The sequence below is a fragment of the Musca autumnalis genome, unplaced genomic scaffold, assembly GCF_047663935.1.
Source record: "Musca autumnalis isolate F117 unplaced genomic scaffold, ASM4766393v1 scaffold_4, whole genome shotgun sequence".
Lineage (NCBI taxonomy): Eukaryota > Metazoa > Arthropoda > Insecta > Diptera > Muscidae > Musca > Musca autumnalis.
Genome location: NW_027411977.1, coordinates 71,981,669 through 72,003,278, shown reverse-complemented (window position 1 = coordinate 72,003,278; position 21,610 = coordinate 71,981,669). Strand labels below are relative to the sequence as shown.

Sequence of the window (21,610 nt, the reverse complement as noted above, 5' to 3'; positions counted from 1 at the left end):
CGATTCGTGAGGTGTCACTAAACTGCACTTATTTCAAATTTTGTGTGGGAGGTACCTGAAGGAGTAGACCGATATAATCCATATTCGAACCTGATGTATGCCTAAAGGTAGTATTACGATATGCAAAGTTTGGTTCAAGTCGGTTACTCCTTTAGAGAGTTATCGTGCGCACAAGTTTTGCGACATTTTTTGCACATTTGTGGGGGAGGTACCTGAAGGAGTGGACCTATATGGCCCATCTTCGAACTTAAATCAAATCTGGACAAAATATTTCGATACCCAAAATTTTAACCGAATCGATTGATCCGTTCGAGAGTTATTGTGCGCACCAGCCAGCCAGACGGACAGACGGACGGACATTGGTAGATCTACTCAAAATTGTCTGAAACGGATATCGTACAAACATACTTGGGGTCTAAAACTATTATTTCGATGTGGCACATTTTTGGTCGTATCAAAGTGTAAATACCCTCTTTACTTTGGCCTAAAGGCTGAGGAGGCTGAGGGTATAATTACCATTTCGGAATTCCACTATTGGTTTGTAAGAAACAACAATTGATATTTAATATCCCATTCACAAATTTCATTCTTTTTATTTAAGGTTTTCCAAAATCATATCAAATTTGAAAAGATTCTTCAATTTTCGACTGAATTTGTGATTTTTTTGCTTGCTTTGTTGCTGTTGAAACGAAATCAAGTGTTCACCAAATAAATTAAATAGCATACTTTTAGGCGTACACAATCACAGAACGATAAAATGAAAGAAAATGATATTTTGGTTATGTTTCACATTAAAGAGAGCTGCAGAACGATTTTATGTTTGACTGAATGCTAGGGGGGACCAACATCTTGTGACCGAGCCCATACTGTGGGCTAAATACCACCCAACTAGCTTATAATAATTTAATATCCAAACGAGGTAAAGATAAATGGTAGACATTTTGCACAAAGAAGTCCAATATCAGATGACATTACTGAAATAAGTATGGGCTACTTGGTGCAGATTTTGATCCTTTATAACAGGACAAACCGATTCAAATTGCATTGACGGTTTCAGGCGACTAACTAATATTGGGAAAAATTGGTAGATTAGGTTCACATTGTTAAAAAAAAAGTTGATGGAAGTCTTTGCTTTCACATTTAGGGCCCGGGGTACTTTCATCTCGTGATACATCTAACGGAAGCTGCTACCTGATTGATTTCACATAACGAAATAACAACCAATATCAGAAGGTCATACTGAAATAAGTACGCGCTAATTGGTGCAGATTTTTAACTTTTATAACAGGACATTCCGCTTTCAAATTGCATTGACAGTTTCAGGCAACAGTTATTATTTTATATTGGGAAAAATTGGTACTTTAGGTTCTCATTGTTAAACAAAAATGTTTATGGAAATCTTTCACTTTCACATTTAGGACTCAGGGTACTTTCATCTCGTGGTACATCTAACGTAGGCTGATACCTGATTGATTTCACATAACGAAATAACAACCAATTAGCTTAGGAAAAGTACAAAAATCCATCAAAATATCTATCAATCAATAAAACTATAATTTTGTTTTGGGACCCCATCTTTTTAAGCAAAAATTGAAATGTAAATGTCTTCGCCAAACCCACATATTAGCATACAAATTACGTTAGTACCTACCACCCACCGGGAGATGATACCACATCTATTCTTGTATACTATAACTGACTGGTTAATTTCTATTTCTTAATTAAACCGCAAAATCACCTTCACCCCATGACATTTTATAATCATCGATATTAAATAAATCAAAGATATCCGTTGATGAGCTTCCGCCGAATGTATCATTGGCATTTGTTGTGTCACTATGCGATGATATCATGTCACCGCAACCACTATTACCCAAAATGCTATTGCTGCTGCTGTTGTTGTTGTTACTGTGATTGCTGCTATTGCTACTCAGGCTGGTCGTTGTATTGGAATTGTTGCAAATGGACATTTGTTCATGACACTGCTGCAGCTGGAGCTGTTGTTGCTGATGTTGGTGTAGTTGTTGTGTAGAATTAGATGTTAAAGATGCTTGTAAACCACAATTTCCCATTATTGTATTTGCTGCTGATGTTTGCAAAGACCTTGCTTGATGTGCTGCTGGTGGTGGCGGTGTTACATTGCCATTCATACCAAATGGATGAGGTGGTGTATTAATATTAGAATCCGGTGATAAGGCGGAGAAATTAAAACCACTCAATGGATTATCAAAGTCATCACAATCCATGGGTGTGGCATCCGTTGAGCTATGGTTATGACTCATGGCGTTATTATTGTTCATATTGTGTTGGTGATGATGTTGCTCCTGCTCCACAGAGTGGTGATGTTGTTCGGCCAAATGTCTTACAAATGTATCAGCATCAAAGTCATCGAGAACATTTTGTACTTCCCTATCCGTTGCAGACGATGCTGCTGATGGGTGGTGGTTGTGATTCGGATTCCCCTCCAGATTTAAAGAAGTGTGATTTTGCATTATCTCATCAATGGACGTCTGCAGACTGGGAGTATTCATGTCACGTCGTAAGCCATTTAAAATATTTAATTTCTCATTGGAATGCTGTTGATGGTCAGAATCGCCGGACATTGATTGCGAATGCTGCTGCTGTTGCTGGTGGTGGTGGTGATGCTGCTGTTGTGAATGTTGCATATTTGCTGCACTGTTGGCATTTTTGATGAGCGACGAGTCGTGATAGCTGTTGGTGTTTGTATCCTCACCAATATCCATTTCCAGTTGCTGGGACATTAGTTCCAACAATTCAAATTCATCGAAATGATTAAGTTTGGCCTCCTCGTTGTTGGTGTGCAGGGAAGCTGCATTGGAACGTTGTTCGTCCAGGCACGTTTTGCTAAGCATATCATGATGTGTGGGTGATGATTGATGGGCTGAGGGGCCGCCACATGTAGCTGTATTGGTTGCAGCAATTGTTTGGGGATTATGGTTCTGTAAGTGATGATGGCTCTCCAAGAAGATATCCAATGTCTTGGCCACACTTTCAGCATCAATGTGACAATCTGGTTGTATGGGTGAGGTCATATCAATATTTTCAATGAAATTATTACCATTGTTGTTGTTGTTATTGTTTGCAGAACTATTGGCATCTTCGACTCCTTGGTTGGACTTGGTATAAAAATCGAAAATAGAATTTGTCTCATTTACATTTGTGGTGGCGTTGTTGTTGTTGCTGCTGCTGTTATTATCGCCTTTATTGTTGTTGCTGTTTTGTTGGGAATCTGCACAATCCATTGCCATTGGTTTCATTGAATTGTCTTCAACTTTATTGCCATTACCCCCAACCAGCATTGCCTCCTCCTGTAGTGTCCGTTTATCATCCTTGACGTTATCAATGCCAATAGTTTCCTGCTTGATATTATCTTTATTGTCCACCACAGTTCCTGCAGAGAACATGAGACTATCATTCAAGTCATGCATTAAGGCATTTGTTCCTCCAGGTGTCAGCGGCATGTTTGCTGTTGGAGTTATAGGCTCCACAAGTGTGTTTTCTCCCCCTCCACCTGCTGCTGTTCCTCCACCAGCACCTTGCTTGAATAATATGTCCAAAACATCGGCAAGTTTTTCCGATTTAATGGGAGCCTTTAAGGGCTTCTGATCGCCTTGATTTGTTACCAGAGGACTGAGGGTAATTTGATTTGTGGTAGGTTGTTGGGCGGCGGTGGGTTCTTCTTTTATTTTCATTAATGGTGGATTATGTGAGTTTTGTTGCTGTTGCTGTTGTTTGGCCTTCAATTGTTTGGTGGCTTCTTCATATTGTGGCGGTGGCGGAGGTGGTGGGGGTGGTGGTTGTAGATTTTGTGGCTTTATATCCAAATGGATAATCTGCTGTTGAAGTTGTTGTGGTTGCTGGGCAGAAGTTGATTGTTGTTGTTGCTGCTGCTGACGAATTTGCATTTTCTGCAATTGTTGTTGTGTTATAACTGGCTTTGTTTCCACACAAGCTTGCATGCCTGTTCCACTGTGGCCCACACCTGTTTGAATCGGAAACACTATACTGGGCAATGAATTCGTACGCTGATGGCCATTTATGAATTTCTTAGTCGCCGGCGAAGCATTAGCCAAACTAATGTTACCAATTGTGTGGGCAGTCATGTGCTGATCGTTGAGACCCACCAAAAATATGGTTTGATTACCTTCGTTCCACACCAAACCCAAATTGTTGTGGGTCTTGGTCAATGGCAATTGATTGGCTGCAACAAGTGTTGCTGTTGTTGTGGCGGCTCCCGATGTGGGTGGCGCCTTAATAAGATGTGTTGTGGTATTCTGTTGATTTTTCATTTTCATATTGGCCGATAACTTATTGGTATCGTCCAATTTGTTTGTGGGCACAGCCGTTGTGGTTATGGTCGTAGATCCGGTTGGAATGAGTACAGTTTGTGTCTTTTGTGTTAGGAGGCGTAATTGTGCCTGGGCTTGGGCCTGAGCGAAGGCCTGAGCTTGAACTTGTGCCAAAACTTGAGCTTGTGCCTGGGCCTGAGCTTGGGCTTGTGCCTGGGCCTGAGCCTGGGCTTGGGCAGCAGCTGCTGCTGCGGCTGCTTGTTTTTGTTTTTGAATCTTGGCCTCCAGCTGCTGTTTTACCACCATTTTTTGAGTCATAACCGGAGCAGTTACCGTGGAATTGTTTGAATTGTTCGAAGTACTTGTCGATGACTTTTTATTGACCACCAATTGTGTTGGCATAGTAACTGGTTTCACGGTAGCCGGGGCGGCTTTCACTGTGACCTTGGCCGGCACAACGCTTTCCTTCAAATGTGGCTGTATAACGGCCAAAGTTTGAGGGGTTGTTATGTGTGTCTGTGTTGGTGGTTTACTGGTGGTGGTGGTAATCAAAGTTATCTGTTGAGTTGGCAAAGTATTTACCACCTGGGCTGCGACTGTTTGTGGTTGGAAAGTTGGTTGTAAAAGTTTTTGATGGACAAGCTGTTGCTGCTGCTGTTGTTGCTGTTGTAATTGTTGTTGCTGTTGTTTTTGGCGTATTTCCAACAACTCCTGCTGAGATCTTTGCAGTTGCCTTTGTAGTTCATCGATTTTACGCTGCTGTTCCCTCAACAGCTCTTCATTGGTTAGAATAATGGTGGCCGTTTGTGGTTGGGGCTGTACAATGGTTTGCAAAGCCACAGGTTTGGGAGAATCCACCTGTTGCACAACATCCATTTGTTCCTGTTCCAAATGGGGTTTATCGGGTGTTGCCGAAATGGTGGGTCTTGGTGAATTGTGTTCCGTTTGATCCATGGCATCACCACCACCAGTGGTACTAGTCGCTTGCCCACCACACCCACTATTATCTGCAGAACTAGTGATCATGGGTGTGGTTGTTTGTTGGCTATCTAAAGGCTCCAGAGGCAAATATGGTTTCAAACGTTCTATTAATTGAGGCTTGGGACCTGAAACTGGTAGGTTTCGCTTCTTCAAATGCATTTTCAAATCACAGACTTTCATTTTCTCCAATTTTGTGAAATCCGTTATTAAAGATGTTGATGAAGACTCTGCATTACTTGTCGCCGGACTGGCTGGGGGTATGGAAGAACCAACTGAGGGTGCTGGTGAGGGTAGAGGTGGTGGTCTGGGTGCAGCAACAATGGAAATTGTATTGGCCGCCATGTTGTTGGAAGCTTGCATTGGCATTTCAACTTGCATGGGAGTGGGTGTACTGCTGCCATTGTTGCAATTTGTAAGAGCAGCCGTTCCATTTGATGATGTTAATGTCACAGTTGCCGAGCTGCTACTCGTCATGGTGTTTGCTTTACCAACATTGTTAGCCAATGTTGAGCTGCCGCTACTCGAGGCGGCTGTGTTGCCACTGGCCGTAGTGCTTGTTGTTGGTATTATGGCCTGATTTTTATTCAATGTTTCCAAGAATTTCAACAAACAATTTTGTTGTTCCAACATCAACTGATATGAGGTTTCCTCAGTACTACTTGTGGCTTCTGAGGTTAGTTTATGGGCTGCACTTGGTGGCCCCTTATATTCATGGAATTTTATTGTTCTGGCTTTTGAGACCGGTTTGGATTTGGATTTCTTACGATTTTTATCCTTACCGGGGGCATCGGATTTGGCAATTTGCAAGGCGGGAGATTGTGCCAATGGCCGAGGAGTCAAACTCAATGGTGGCGAAGCAATGGAGGACAAAGGACTAAGAGTGGATGTAGAAGATGCCAGCGATCCAGGAGAAGAGACCATGGGAATATAGTGATTACTGGATTGGTTGTTGCCTGTTACTGATTGACACAATTCCTCGAATAAATTTGATGTCTCCTGTTTCACGGTGATACCGGCATTGTTGTTCGTGGGCAAGGGTGGAGGTGGCGGTGGAGGTATGTAGCTCAGTTTACTGTTATTGCCAAGTTTGTTCTGCTGCACCATTGAAGGTGCTGCCGAGGTGACAGTAACCTGTCCACCGCTTGTGGGTATAGTCAAGGCAACAGTAACAATACCAGCTGAAGCTGCAGCGGCCTGCAATACATCACTACTTGTAGCCGCCTGACTAGTTGTGGAAGAAACAGCTGCCGCCACACCATCTGTACCCTCCAAACGTGGAGGCGTTTGTCGTGTATCACTTTCCGATGACTGTGAATCATCATCGTAGGTGACATAACTGTTGGGATGTTGTGGCCGAGTTAGCAAACCTTCACTTGTGGCCTTAAATGTGACCAAACCCTCTTTGACGATTTTCTCTATCGGCTTTTCGGTGTGTAGAATATTCTTTTTAATCAATTCCAATGGACCCGGACGATGTTGGATTTGTGAATTTAACTGATCTGCCAAACGGGCCTTTTTAAGCATACGCTGCTTTTCGGCCAAACTGGGATCAATGTGACACTCATCTTCCTCGAGTATATGGCGACGTTCCAAATCTTCACGATTGGGTCTTTGTTGAATTTTGGCCTTTAGTAAGTCACTTGTTTTGGCACGCTCCAATTGTTTGCATTGTTCATGGATAGCAGGGGAAGTTTTCAAAGCTGCAAAGTAAACAAAGAACAATGAAGAATGAGAGAATGAATGAAATAAAAATATTAGAAAAAAGTTAAAATATTTAAATATTATTCGGAGCATTAAAAAAACGAGGGACAATTCAAAGAATCGTTTGGGAGTTTGTTTTACGTTTAGGTTTTTTTATTCCTACGCAAAAAAGTAGGCTTTGTTTTAACACTGTTTTTTTGTGATAACTAAAAGTATGCTTCAAATATGATTGCCATCAAAACGAAAAAGGGAGAAAAGAGGCAAAACAATAAGACTCTTAAGCTCTTTTTTTTGCAAAGGGGGAAAAACATCGTCGTCAATTTTTATGTTTACACAAAGATTGTTTTTCAAATATTCAAATTCATCGCTGACGAAAAGTAGATGTATTCGGCTGCTTTGTAAAAAAAAGTTTTTTCTAAAGTCTACAAATCTAAACGATGGGTGGATGGTGAAACTGGAACAGTGGTTGGAATTTTTTCAAGGTAGATAGATTCGTGTGTAGCCAGTTTGGGGGCTACTGTTGTTGTTTCAAGAATCTGTCGAAACAGTATTACATTATTCACCTTTTGGGGATGCTTAGTTAAGTGAGCGGATAATATACTACGTATCTGCGAGGCAACCTGTTGCAGTCCTATGGAATTTCAGAAAGATAGAGGCTAAATAGTTTCAGAGATATCACCCCGCCTTGGGAACTATCTGTTTCACTCCAAAGGTCTTACCCCCCTTATTATAAGACTTCTTTTGTTATTTTTTGGATTTTTCGAACAGATTTATAGGGTTCTGGTTAACTTAAAGTTAAAAGTGATCATTATTGGTCTGTTCCTTTACTTTTAAAAATGGTAACAGTGCACATTGGGCCCAATGACAGGTTTTTGAGGCAACAAGTCACTGGAAGCAGCTAGAGCTACCAAATTTCGTTCCAATGTTTTTAATGGGCATAAAAGTACTTCTGCAAAATTTGGTAAGAATCGGTTCAGATATAGATATAGTTTTCATGTATATGTTTCATCCGATTTAATCCGATTTTATTTTTAAGCCCCACAAAGGTCACAATTTGCATCCGATCGCCTTAAAATTTGATATGGTAAATCCTGTTCAGGTTAGAATCAGGTGCTGAAAATTTGGCTCTGATCGGTTCAGATATATATCTACATATATATAGAAACCTTTTCAGGTATACCATGATGTTCGAAATATAAATCTTCTGAAATGGCTGGACCGAATTTGATAAAATTTTGTTTGTAGATTCATAAGGTCTGAGAATAGATCGTAAGGTACTTTTTATACCGAAAAATGGAGGGGGTGGGGGACCTCCCCCACAACAAGTTTTAGCCAAACGCGAAATCTCAGAGATTATTAGACGCATTGGTATACAAAACAATAGTAATTGTGACCTCTATCATTAATTTATGTTTTGGAAGTAGAAAACCGCGATCGCGTCCGTTATTTGAAAACTTTATAATTACAGGTTAAGATCTTGAAATTTAGTAGGTGTTTGTAGTACCAGTTATTAAATTTAAAGATCTAGAATATTGAAGATTTCAATGCTTGGTGTAACTCGGATAAGATTACTATAAAATTTGGCGACTTGTGTCATATTGAGCATCGTCCAGTCCCAACCCAGTCTAATAAATTAAAATATCCACATTTTTAAGTGTCACGCTATCTGTAAGTAATTTTCTATAAGTATTCGGATCCATACGGACATGAAATTTTTTTACACATATAGTACTCACTATTACCTTCTATCAGATATATATAGTTTCGACAATACGTCGCAATACCGCGAGTTTTATTCCAAAAACTATTTAAACTACAATACGAACTACACAAAAAATACACCACAAGTCTACTTCAAATATTCCTTACCAAATCTAACTTCTTTTATTTCTTAATCAGAATATTGATTTATATACCTTTACACGTTTTATCCATTAAAAAAACTGTTTATTAAATCAGCGGTTTTTAATTGCCGAGCGAAACAAATTTGTTCTTCGTTGGATAAATTTTTATAAAATTTTACAAAGTAACATGCAATATCTTTGACAGCTCGGTATGTGACCACGAAGCGTTGCCAGGTTGAAATGATTTTGTTTCTAAGTGGCTCAAAGTGTTAAGAATCTAATCCCGTTACTAATTTATACAAATATATGACTTCAAAACTAGACTTTTTGCCTCAGAAACCTGTCATTGGGCCCAATGTGCAGTGGCAAAAAATGGTAAAAGTGGTAAACTGCTCTCATATAATTTGTATGCTTTTTAAAGTAAAGGGACGCTTTGCAGGTTAAAAATGGTAAGAAATGGTAACCTCAGGCACGTAAAGGAACAGAACATATATTTAAAGAAGGACCTTCTTAGCATTAAATTTTAGTGTGTAAATTATAACATAGTCTTCAAAATTGGTTTATTTTGCGATTTCAAATCCATACTATAGTAAAAGAACACATGTAATAATGGCCCTTAGACTTCTTATTTCGGAATTCCTCAAACAACTAGCGCCCACACATATAGCTGATTATCCAACGTTTCAAACTTGGCCGGACGGTTGTTTACTCAAAATCCACAAACTGTGTGGGGTGATTGACAGTTTCAAATCTAGCGCCACCTACCTATCGCACGGCTTGTTCTAGTTGAGTCGATTGACTCGACTAAGATGTCTAGAGATGGCGTGCAGCGCTGCTGTCGTGCTGTGCTGTTTACGGAACACATGCTGATGATGGGCAACTGGATAGCTATTTCTGACGCTGCGGAGAAGTAAGGACTCAAGAGTCTTTGTAATAGGCGACATTCTTGACTGGATTCAGTAGCGGGACCATGCTGCCCGACTCAACCAGCTGTTTCAGCATTACCATGGAGATTTCCTCAGGGCCCAACGCTTTAGATGTGTATAAGTTAGATACTTTGTCCCACAACTTCCCCTGCTCGATCAATCACGGATGCTGATTGGCGCACTGGCATCTCCTCTACAATTCCCTCTGCGGATACCGTAGTGTGCGGATCGCCGCTGGGCATCGGTTGTTGTCGGTTTGCTCGCCTTGTTACACTTTGCTCTCACTGGAATAATTGTAATTGTAGTAGTATATGACATGGGATCCTCTGCGATCACTCAGAACCTCTGCGTTCACTTGTCATTAGTCATTTGTTGAAGAATAACGTCTACGCGTTATTACTAAAAGGCCTCTGTCGCCACTATCACCGATTACAAAAGGTAATCTACTTTGTTGTATGAAAAGAATCATAAATAAACTTCCAGCATATTATTACATTTAAATTGATACTGCTTGTGTTTTTATTTCTTTGGTTCTTTTCTCCCCCACTGCTCATCAACATTCGGTAACCTGAGCTATCGTTGAACTATCGAAGAAACCTATGGATTTCCCCTCCCTCACCTAAACATTTGGTCCTTCGAGCCGGATCTGCGATTCTAGTGAAGTTTGCCTGGATATTAATTGCTGTTTTTTCTATTTTTTGCAAAAGGAATCATCATCCACAACACATCCCCCCTCATAAATTGCATCATCTCATCTTCTCATATCCATCAACATCAAGAAATAAGGTACGTAAGTTCAGTGCGTTTTGTTATTGTGAGCATATAGTGCAAAATCTTTAAAAAACAAATTGAAAAGTGTTGTGTTTTTATTGCTCCGCAATACTGCTCACCTTATCAAACACCCTACACTTGGTAGCACCATATACATTCTTGTATAGTTGAAACTTTTTTGCATTTTTTGTCCACTAAATTAAAAATTTGTGATTTCTTTTGCTAATTTTCGGGAAGTTTTTTATTCTTCTTTCCACCAAATTAGTTTGCTTTGTGATCTTAGATTTTTTGATCTGTTTTCCTTTGTGATTTGTTTCGGTCTCCATTCTATAGTGGGGTTTTTCTAGTAAAACCTTGATTTTCACGTCAGTTGGTTCCACTTTAAATAAGTCTTTTCGCAGTTGGTTTTAAAATTCATACTTGGAAAATGGTGAACATCAATTTAATCCAATTTATCCGTGCTTCTGACAAGGTAGAGAAATTTACAACATCCTTCAGTGCTATTAAAGCGGAAAATCATACGATTTTCAATCTTGATGTTCGAAAGACCGAACTACAGAATTTGTGGAGTAAGGCTTCCGATGCATACGATAAGTATATCGATCATTTAATGACTGAAGAGGGTGCTTCTTCAGAAGAAATATCTTCTGTTGACGGCAAGTATGAAAGTACCTGCGAAAAATATGTCATTTGTTTGTCTGAAATAAATGAAAAACTAGAGAACTTAAAGTCGGTGAAATCTTCTCCTTCCACTCCAACTGTAATGCACAGTAGTACCCCTCACAATACCCCAGCACAAACCAGTCGTAATATGGAGACTAGGGTGTCCGATAGATCAAATAGGCTGCCCGGTAATTCTAATTCGGGAAATATTTCTAGCCATAGTTTGAATTTGCCTCCTCTATCTAACAATGCACAGCTTGATATTCAGAGTCCTGCAAATATTTCGATATCTAACTGGAGTTTGCCTCCATATGTTTCTAACACTATGCACAATCTCAAATTACCTCCGTGTGATATTGATGATTTTCATGGTGATTTCTTGTCGTGGCCTACCTTCCGTGACCTTTTTTCAGCCATGGTTATAAATAACTCTGGGATAAGTGACATTGAGAGGCTGTGTCACTTAGTTCAAAAAACCAAAGGTGAGGCTAGGGAAATTGTTTCTAAGTTTCCGCTCACTCATAGAAGTTTTGCTCTTGCGTGGAAAGCCCTCAAGGATACTTATGACAATAAAAGAATCCTTGTAAACAGTCATTTAAGAATATTATTCGATCTTCCATCTTTAACAAATGAAACGAGTTCAGGTTTAAAAACTTTGCAAAGGGGCATAAACGGTTGTTTGTCTGCCATGTCAGTCTATGACATTGTTACGGATCACTGGGATCCTATTCTTGTTTTTATTTGTATCCAGCGTCTGCCAAAGCTTACAGTTACACTCTGGGAACAGAGTCTCACGGATAAGTCGTCCTTATCGTCATGGGCTCAGCTCGATTCCTTCCTCACGGAAAGAATTCAGACGCTTGCCTGTTTGCGTGACATAAAAGGTATAGATTCTTCGAAATCTCCTAATAAGCGCAACGTTAAGGCACATTTGGCGAAAACTTCCTCGGGTACTATAAATTCACATTCCAAACATCGTTGTGTTGTCTGTTCAAATGAAAATCATGCTCTCTACTCTTGTCCCCGTTTTAAAAAGTTGACTTTCGAGCAAAAACTTACGTCCTTGCTTTATTATGTATTGTATTCTAATTTGTACATTAATCTTTATTTATAGCTTGCTTTGTTGATACACACCCATATGTATCAAGGTGGGCGGCAAATGTATAAGTTAGATACTTTGTCCCTCAACTTCCCTAGCTCGATCAATCACGGATGCTGATTGGCGCACTGGCATCTCCTCTACACCTCCCTTGACGGATATTGTAGTGTGCGGATCGCCGCTGGGCAGTGGTTGTTGTAGGTTTGCTCACCTTGGTACAGTAGTACATTTAACTCTCATTTAAATTATATGTATCTGTATTAGTAAAAGACATGAGATCCTCAGCGATCACTCAGAACCTCAGCGTTCACTTGTCTTTTGTCATTGCAACCATAAAGGCCTCTGACGCCACTAAGCAACATAGAAAAAAGGTATACTTATTGTTGAAAAGATATACAAACACAATTCAATAAACCAGCAAATTTATTTATTATTAAAAGAACTGATACCGCTTGTTTTATTTTATCTTTCTTTTTCCCCAATCGCTCTACATAAACATTTGGTCGCATCGAGCCGGATCTGCGATTCTAGTGAAGTTTGCCTGGATATTAATTGCTGTTTTTTCTATTTTTTGCAAAAGGAATCATCATCCACAACACATCCCCCCTCATAAATTGCATCATCTCATCTTCTCATATCCATCAACATCAAGAAATAAGGTACGTAAGTTCAGTGCATTTTGTTATTGTGAGCATATAGTGCAAAATCTTTAAAAAACAAATTGAAAAGTGTTGTGTTTTTATTGCTCCGCAATACTGCTCACCTTATCAAACACCCTACACTTGGTAGCACCATATACATTCTTGTATAGTTGAAACTTTTTTGCATTTTTTGGCCAAATTAAAGTAGTTTTTGATCGCCCTGAGGAAGTTTCTTCAAATTTTCTCGTATTTTGTCCTACTATAATTTCAAATATTATCACCCGTTGCTATTATTCTTTTGCATTTGTACAATTCTGGAGGTTTTTGTGGAAATTTCTTATTTCCTTTGAGCTATAGCAATTTGTGCTTCAACTGAATCTCCTCTTTTCACCATTTCTCGTAGTTTGTTGCAAATTAAATTGTAGATTTTCGGTGATTTTTGTGCATTAAAACTTCAAAATGTCAGTCACCCCACTCACTCGTTTTGTTAGAGCTTCAGACATATTTTTGAAATTTGTAGCATCCTTTGAACGGATTAATGAGTCCACATATAATGTCTATAATCTCGAAATTCGCAGTTCAGAATTTCAAAAATCGTGGCACAAAGTCAAGTGCGCTTATGACGAGTGCAAAAACTACCTCACGACATCCGAGACTGCACAGGCTGGTGTTATTGATGTCGTTGAGGAAAAATATGGTACATCCTACATTGCTTATCTCCGGTGTTTGTCTACAATTGACAGGCATCTTAAACGCCTTAAATCTTCAGGCACAGAAACTCCTTCACCTGCTATAGCTCCTCCAATATCACCACCTCCACAAGATGAATTGTTGAACGTTTCAAAAGAAACACAATCTTTAGAAATCTCACCACCTCCCAAACACTCGTTGAATCTTGCTGAAGTAGCAACTCCACCCAATATATCATTGGACGAATCCGTCCCGTCGGTTCCTGTGCAGTCTGCTTCTCCCTCTGTACCTGCTCCACCTGAAACTTTTTCCCCCATTCCAACTTGCTCTAGTGACCCTGTTGCTAACTCCACATCACCTGTCGATACCCACAGCTTACCATTGCCACCAATCAACATTGATGTTTTTGCTGGCGATTTTATGTCTTGGCCGTCTTTTCGTGATCTATTCACCACTCTGTTCATCAAAAATTTGTGCCTTTCTGACATTGAACGTCTGTGCTACTTAGTACAGAAAACCTCCGGTGAGGCTCGCGAAATCGTTTCGAGATTTCCACTCACCAATTGTAGTTTCCCCTTAGCGTGGAAAGCATTGTCGGATACGTACGACAATAAGCGCATTCTGGTGAATAGCCATTTAAAACAATTGTTTGCTCTCCCATCTCTTAATAAAGAAACTAGTTCTGGTTTGAAAATTCTTCAGCGCGGTATCAATAGTTGTCTAGCCGCAATGACCGTCTATGACGTCGTTACGGATCATTGGGATCCAATAATTGTGTATATTTGTTTGCAGCGTTTGCCTAAATTAACTTTGACTCTGTGGGAGCAAAGCATCAAAAACAAATCGTCTTTGCCTTCTTGGAAAGACTTAGATGCCTTCCTCACAGAGAGGATACAAACACTGTTGTGTATTCAAAGCATGTATGGAAATCAGTCCACAAAATTTGTGTCACCTAAAAATGTGATTTCATCTAGTTCCTCTAATAAATTGTTGTCGGTACATAAATCTAACGATGTATCACCCCCTCGATCCACAAATTTCTTGAGGAGCAATTGCCCAATTTGTCCTACCCAGAGCCACGTCCTTCGTCTCTGCCCCCAATTTGTTAAACTTTCTTTTAAGGACAAATTCTTGATTGTTAAAAAGTATAAGTGCTGCCTTAATTGCTTAACTCGTGGCCATGTAATTAAATCTTGCCAGAGCAAACATAGTTGCAACTTGTGCAAACAACGGCATCATAGCCTTCTCCACCGGCCACAAGTTAGAAGAGTTATTGCTCCGACCACATCAAAACTGTCTCCGTCTCTTACTGAAGTCAAAAGTCGAGATCACAGTTGTGTTTTGTCGCAGCACCGATACCCTCCAGGCATTTCTACATTGCCCTGCACTTCTCCGACTTTTACAAATGTCAAAAGTCGAGAGTCTAAGTGTACTATGTCGACCAGCTCTTCTAACAAACATCAAAGCTATCATCCAGACACTAATACCTTGCGCAATAGAAAAGTTCTTGCTTCGCCATCTGTGAATTCCTCTCCGGCTTTTACATATGTCAAAAGTCGAGTATTAGCTTCAACTCTGACGAAATCAACTCCGGCTTTTACGAAGGTCAAAAGCCGAGTATTTAGCCCTTCTTTCTCGCACTCAAATACCTCTCCGGCTTTTTCCAAGGTCAAAAGTCGAGTATTTCGTCCTTCTTTGTCTCCGGCTTTTTCCAAGGTCAAAAGTCGAGTATTTCGTCCTTCTTTGTCGCGTTCAACATCCTCTCCGGCTTTTACTGATGTCAAAAGTCGAGAACTTCGTTTGTTGGATCGGTCTTCGGACAACACCATTAGATAAGAGTATGCTTTTGGGAACCGCCAAAGATAGTTTTGAATTCGTTGCTTGCCCAAAAATCTATTTTCGGGTGCCTTCTTATTCGTCCGGTTCCTGCCACCTCTTGTTCCTAACCTCTTATTTTAAATTGAAATCGACCACTGAGTAACGCTAACAAATAATTGAAACAAATCGCTAGTACTGTTTTATCTTAAAAACTTAAATTGAATTGTTCAGTGACTCGTCTCCATATTCTTGAATCGAGCGAATATCGGAGTCGATCCTTTCTTAATTACTCGTTTATTGACATCGCTTGTTTGAACTATAGCTCACTTGAAATCTGAATTTACGTTCATGAATCTGCTTACTGACATATTGGTATAATATTATTAATCTTTATTGTAATTATTCCCAGCTTTAATTTGTTGATCCACGCTTACGTGTATCAAGGTGGGCGGCAATGTATAAGTTAGATACTTTGTCCCACAACTTCCCCTGCTCGATCAATCACGGATGCTGATTGGCGCACTGGCATCTCCTCTACAATTCCCTCTGCGGATACCGTAGTGTGCGGATCGCCGCTGGGCATCGGTTGTTGTCGGTTTGCTCGCCTTGTTACACTTTGCTCTCACTGGAATAATTGTAATTGTAGTAGTATATGACATGGGATCCTCTGCGATCACTCAGAACCTCTGCGTTCACTTGTCATTAGTCATTTGTTGAAGAATAACGTCTACGCGTTATTACTAAAAGGCCTCTGTCGCCACTATCACCGATTACAAAAGGTAATCTACTTTGTTGTATGAAAAGAATCATAAATAAACTTCCAGCATATTATTACATTTAAATTGATACTGCTTGTGTTTTTATTTCTTTGGTTCTTTTCTCCCCCACTGCTCATCAACATTCGGTAACCTGAGCTATCGTTGAACTATCGAAGAAACCTATGGATTTCCCCTCCCTCACCTAAACAAGATGATTTAGCGTTTCTAATGGCATTTACAACATCATACATTATAAGTTGTGGTGGTCCCTTATCGGCATTAAAAGAAATAAAGCTCGACACACTGTCGATTAAAATAACTTGCGCTCCTCTTCGGATCAGTAAGCGTAACGTCACCAAACGTGACTGAGGTTCTATCTTCCTTCTTTCCACGATTCGAGAGTGACCACCGTTGCCCACAATTCACTTATTCCGGATCCATTATTGCAAATATTCAGATAATTTAGCCACTTGTTCCACTTATGCTCACCGCATATACTTCGAGTGTCAGCTCCCTGACTATGGGATCACTGGAATTGGCACGACGAATTAGCCTTCCCAAGATTTGATTTGAAGATATGGTTTGAACCAAGAGAAAAGGTGGGTTGCCAGGCGACGTCATTTATCAGACCAGGTGACACGATGATTACGTCTGGCGAACTGTGGCAATCTCCGATTATTCTGATTGTTGTTGTTGTAACAGTGTTTATTATTAGGTTTGTATGTTCGTTCTTCTGTTCAATCTGGCTCTGGGTCTATATCCAGTTCCAGGAAAATTGCTGCTTCGATGGGATGTAGCCACAGATCCACTGGAGTTAGATGAGTAGGTTAGGCGGGGCAGTTAAAAAGGTGTTGTGTGTCGTGCGGGCCCATGCCGCATACTGGGCATATGCCTTGCACGGCGCGATCGATTTCCGCCCAATACGAATTTAGACGACTGCAATATCCCGATCGTAGTTGAGCCAAAACTACTCTAGTTTGTCGTGGCAGCTGACGCTTCTCAGCTGCAATAGATGGGGGATGTATTTCGAGGACTTTATTCAAACTATATGGTGCTTATGGCCTTAGCAACTGCATCCGTGTGAATACTATTTAAACCGGCTTGATATGCCTGTTGATCTAGGGGTTCTCTACTATATTGTTGAACCTCCGTCTCTAGAGCATGAATATCCTTATTGATAGGCCTGAATGTGTCGGGTCTAGCCAGCAGATGGTGATTGGGAGCTAGGTAACACCCAAGCAAGTACTGCAACGAAAGCATCTCATTATGTTGCTTTACTGGAAGAATCTTTGCCTCCTCATATAGATGGTCCACTGAAGACTTGAGGAGGCAGCCTGTTGCTATTCCCAGGGCGGCATTCTGGCAGGTTTGAATATTTTTCCAATTCGTATCACATAATCCCGGGGACCAAACTGGCGCCGCATAGCATACCACAGACCGACCTATCGCGCCGGCTAGGGACTTGAGGACATTGTTCCTACTTTTCAGTTTGTCGCAGATAGCTGTGGCGTGCGGGCACCAGGTGAAAGTAGTGTCGAATGTAACCCCTAAAATTTTGGGGCAGTTTGTGGTCGGAATTCTGCTACCGTCGACCACGACATTCAATTCTCTTCCAAAATGCGCTGTCCATGTGGTGAACAGAGTGGCTGTTGATTTTGTGGCGGAAATCTACATATTTCTCAAATGGAAAAAGGTGGTAAGATCGGTTAAATAGTTGTTCAGTCTCTCACAGATGTCATCAGGATAGGTACCTGACGCCAGGATAGTGCAATCATCAGCATCCGTTACGATCTCGATGCCGTCTGGAGGGGGCAGAATACAGGAGAGGTAGAAGTTAAACAGTTCCGGAGATATCACCCCACCTTGGGGAACTCCCTGTTTCACTCTACGGGGTTTGGACTTCTTAATCCTGAAGTCCACGTACGACTGGCGTTGCGTGTAAAACGTAAAGCTGTCAATCTGCTTAGCCAGCACTATAACCCTCTGGTCGTTTCCGACGACCGAATGCCACAACTCATGATAAGCATTAAAGTCCCACTCCTTTCGGAGTTAAAATGGTACGCTCGATATCCCTTGAACGGAGCAACCGATTTGGTCCAAACTTTGGTTATCGTCATATTTAGTTTAAACTTAGTTAAAGGATCCTTTGAAATTTTTTCCGAAGGCACTCCTTGTTGTCCTGTTTTCAGAGATATTATGTGCTTCGTGGGCAAGTCCATGCTTCCGGCTATAATGGTCCAAAAGCTCTATCTATCGACAAGAATGACTCACAAAGTAAGACCCACTTCCCAAATGGGCCACCTCGATGCATTCCTTCACGTAACACCTCCTCAACACATTTGAGCTTTAATCCAAGTCCACATTTTTGTTGGCCACGTAAGTGCATTGTCTCAATTTGAACTTCTATATCTCAAAAACGGTAAAACCTACAAAAATATCATAAAGGTCAATCTTGCGGCCCTTTATGACTTTACAATTTTTACGGAGGTAAGTCCATACTTCCTGTGATAATTCCCTAAAAGCTCTAAGAAACCTGATGGCACCTACTAATATGTCAAATCCGCAAGATATCTCTCGCAGAGAGTTTCTGATTTGTCCAAACTTTGCACATCGTATTATTTCATCTAGGCATGTATCAGGTTAGAATATGGACTATATCGGTCCAGTCCTTTGGGTACCTCTCCCTCACCAAATTTGGGAAAAGTGCAGTTTAACAGCTCATCTCGGATCGTTTTGAAATTGTTTCCAAAAAGTACTTTTTGTTGGGGGCAAGTCCTTACTTCTTGAAAAATTGGCCCAAAACTCAAAAAACTCCTAAAGACGTCAGAAGTATTGTGTTTGCTTATTTTCTTTAGGTCCGAAACTGAGGGTATATCTCTCTCGGTACAGCTGACAGATACTTTATTACTTGTTTTTGTTCTCAATTTATCCAATACATCTTCATTATTATACCTTCAGCATTTATGCTAATGAGGGTATATACACTCTCATACGGGCAAACTGTGCCTCATCGAAATAATGGTTTTAGACCCCAAGTATGTTTGGATGAAATGTGTTTCAGACAATTTGGAGTCGATTGAGCAATGTCCGTCCGTCTGTCTGTGTGTCTGGCTGGCTGCAGCGCACGATAACTCTCGAACGGATCAATCGATTCGATCTAAAATTTGGCTTTCGTAATATTTTGTCCATACTTAGTTTAAGTATCCTCCCCCTTCCGGCACCTCCCCCACAAAAGTTCGAAAATATTCGGAAAATTTGTACGTACGATAACTCTTGAAGGGAGTAACCGATTTGGTCCATACTTTGCAAATCGTGAAATGTCTACCAGACTTAGATGAGTTTCCAATATGACCTCAATCGGTCCACTCCTTCGGGTACCTCCCACACAAAATTTGGGATAAGTTCAGTTTAGGGCCTGCTCTCGAATCGCTTTGATTTTTGTTTTAGCAACTTGTATTCACCGCCCCCTATACGACGGTACAAGTTTCATCAGGGGCAAGTCCACAATTCCTGAGAAAATAGCCCGAAAGTTGCAAAAACACCCTGTGACTCTCGAACGGATCTGCCGATTCGGTCCAAAATTTGGCGTTAGCAATATTTTGTCCAAACATAGTTTAAGTTCGAAGATAAGCCATATTGGTCCACTCCTTCAGGTACCTCCCCCACAAAAGTTCAAAAATGTTCGGAAAAATTGTTCGTACGGTAACTCTTGAAGGGAGTGGCCGATTTGATCCATACTTTACACATCCCAATGTATCTACCAGATATAGGCCAGGTTCAAATATGGACCATATTTGTCCACTCCATCCGGTACCTCCCACACAAAATTTCGGATAAGTTCAGTTTAAGACCTGATATCGAATCACTTTGATTTTTGTTGAAGCAACTTGCATTCGCTGCCTCTATAACGATGGTAAAAGTTTTTTAGGGGCAAGTCCATACTTCTTGAACAAACAGCCCGTATAGTGTAAAAACCCCCTATGGCACCATATGTTGTGGCTGGAGATCCACTTCCATAACGGTCAATGTCGATACATTCCTTTTAGTATCTCCTCCGCAAAACTTTTGATCTTTAATCCTAATCAACATTTTTGTCGGTTCAAATGCCCAAAATGTTTAAAACCCCCTAAATACATACATACGTATTTTGGGAAAAATTTTTTCAATATACACAGGCTGAGGGTTTATCTCTGTCGGCAAAGCCGAATGATAATTTTTTACTTGTTTCCTTCGATATTCATACGACGTTATTCCGAAATCGTTCAGAAATTTGTACGAAAATTTGGAAGAAAAATTCTTCTTTCGAATTTCTTAAGGATTTTCTTCCGATTTCGTTCCGAATTCTGACCGAAATAGATCCTATTTCGCTTCGACATTTCGTTCCTAAATTATGTCAATCGCTTTTCGTTAAGATATTTCGGATCCGACACCGGACGTAGCGTACGAACTTCGTACCGATTTCGTTACAACGTCGGTACGATTGGTGTTGCTGGGTTCGTTCGGTTGAGGCATTTACAAATTGTTGTTTAACCCAATACAAGCACAATGTTTAGTTTTCACATGTGAGGGTAGCCGATACTATTTTGAGAATATTCCACCCATTGTTCGAATGAAACCAATTTTCATGCAGATTACATTCGTTTCCACTGTTTTGTTTTTTCTTCCTCTGACAGTGTCATGTCAATTGTTGATTAAATTGGTGATGTTGGTTGGTTGGTTGGTAGTGGTGGTGATGTTTTGCAGCTTGTTGTAACCGGCAAAATGTTCATCGTTTACATTCAACAAAGAGATGCTAAACAAAAATTCAATAGCTTGATGGTTAGTTGATGTGGCGGCTGGCAGCTGGCTTCCTTTTGCCATTGAAATTTTCTCGCTTTAACTGTGCGTTTGCATAAATTTGTATGTAGTTGTTGTTGCTTTTTTTTATTATATTGCCTTGCAAATTTTGTATATAATCAAAAGCTAAAGGGGGGAGGTATTTCAAAAGGAAATATTCGCTAAAAATAAATGTTGCACACGTATGGTGGCGAACATAGATAGAACACTAATACTAAATGTTGTACTTATTGGTATTATTTAATGTATTACAAGGTAATGACAACTCATAATTCTATGCATTACAAAGGGCTTTATAATAACAAACCAAATAACATCACTTATTATTTTCTTATCCTTTGTAAACTAATTGTATATGAAAAATGATGGGTTGGAAGAACTGAGAAAAAGCTTTCTGAGCTGTGACACTCTTTGAGTATACGAATCATATATCAGATTACTAATTTCCACGACAAATATTTTTAATTATTTCTCAAGAAATTATAGACACCTTTGTATTTCACGAATCTTTTGTGGAACTACCCATATGTAAAATATTGCCTTTCTTTGCATATACATTTGACATATGTATT

General features: G+C 40.2%; 1 protein-coding gene across 5 annotated transcripts in view; it reads right to left on the bottom strand.

Moving 5' to 3' along the window:
- Nucleotides 1-561: 561 nt before the first annotated feature.
- Mrtf (Myocardin-related transcription factor) overlaps nucleotides 562-21,610 on the bottom strand; it is a 347,118-nt gene continuing 326,069 nt past the window's right edge. For all 5 annotated transcript variants that reach the window (XM_073984937.1, XM_073984936.1, XM_073984935.1 and 2 more), the window contains one exon: nucleotides 562-6,991. In XM_073984937.1, the coding sequence (XP_073841038.1) occupies nucleotides 1,722-6,991 (5,270 nt within the window). In that variant the 3' untranslated portion in view covers nucleotides 562-1,721. The remainder of the gene's footprint in view (nucleotides 6,992-21,610) is intronic.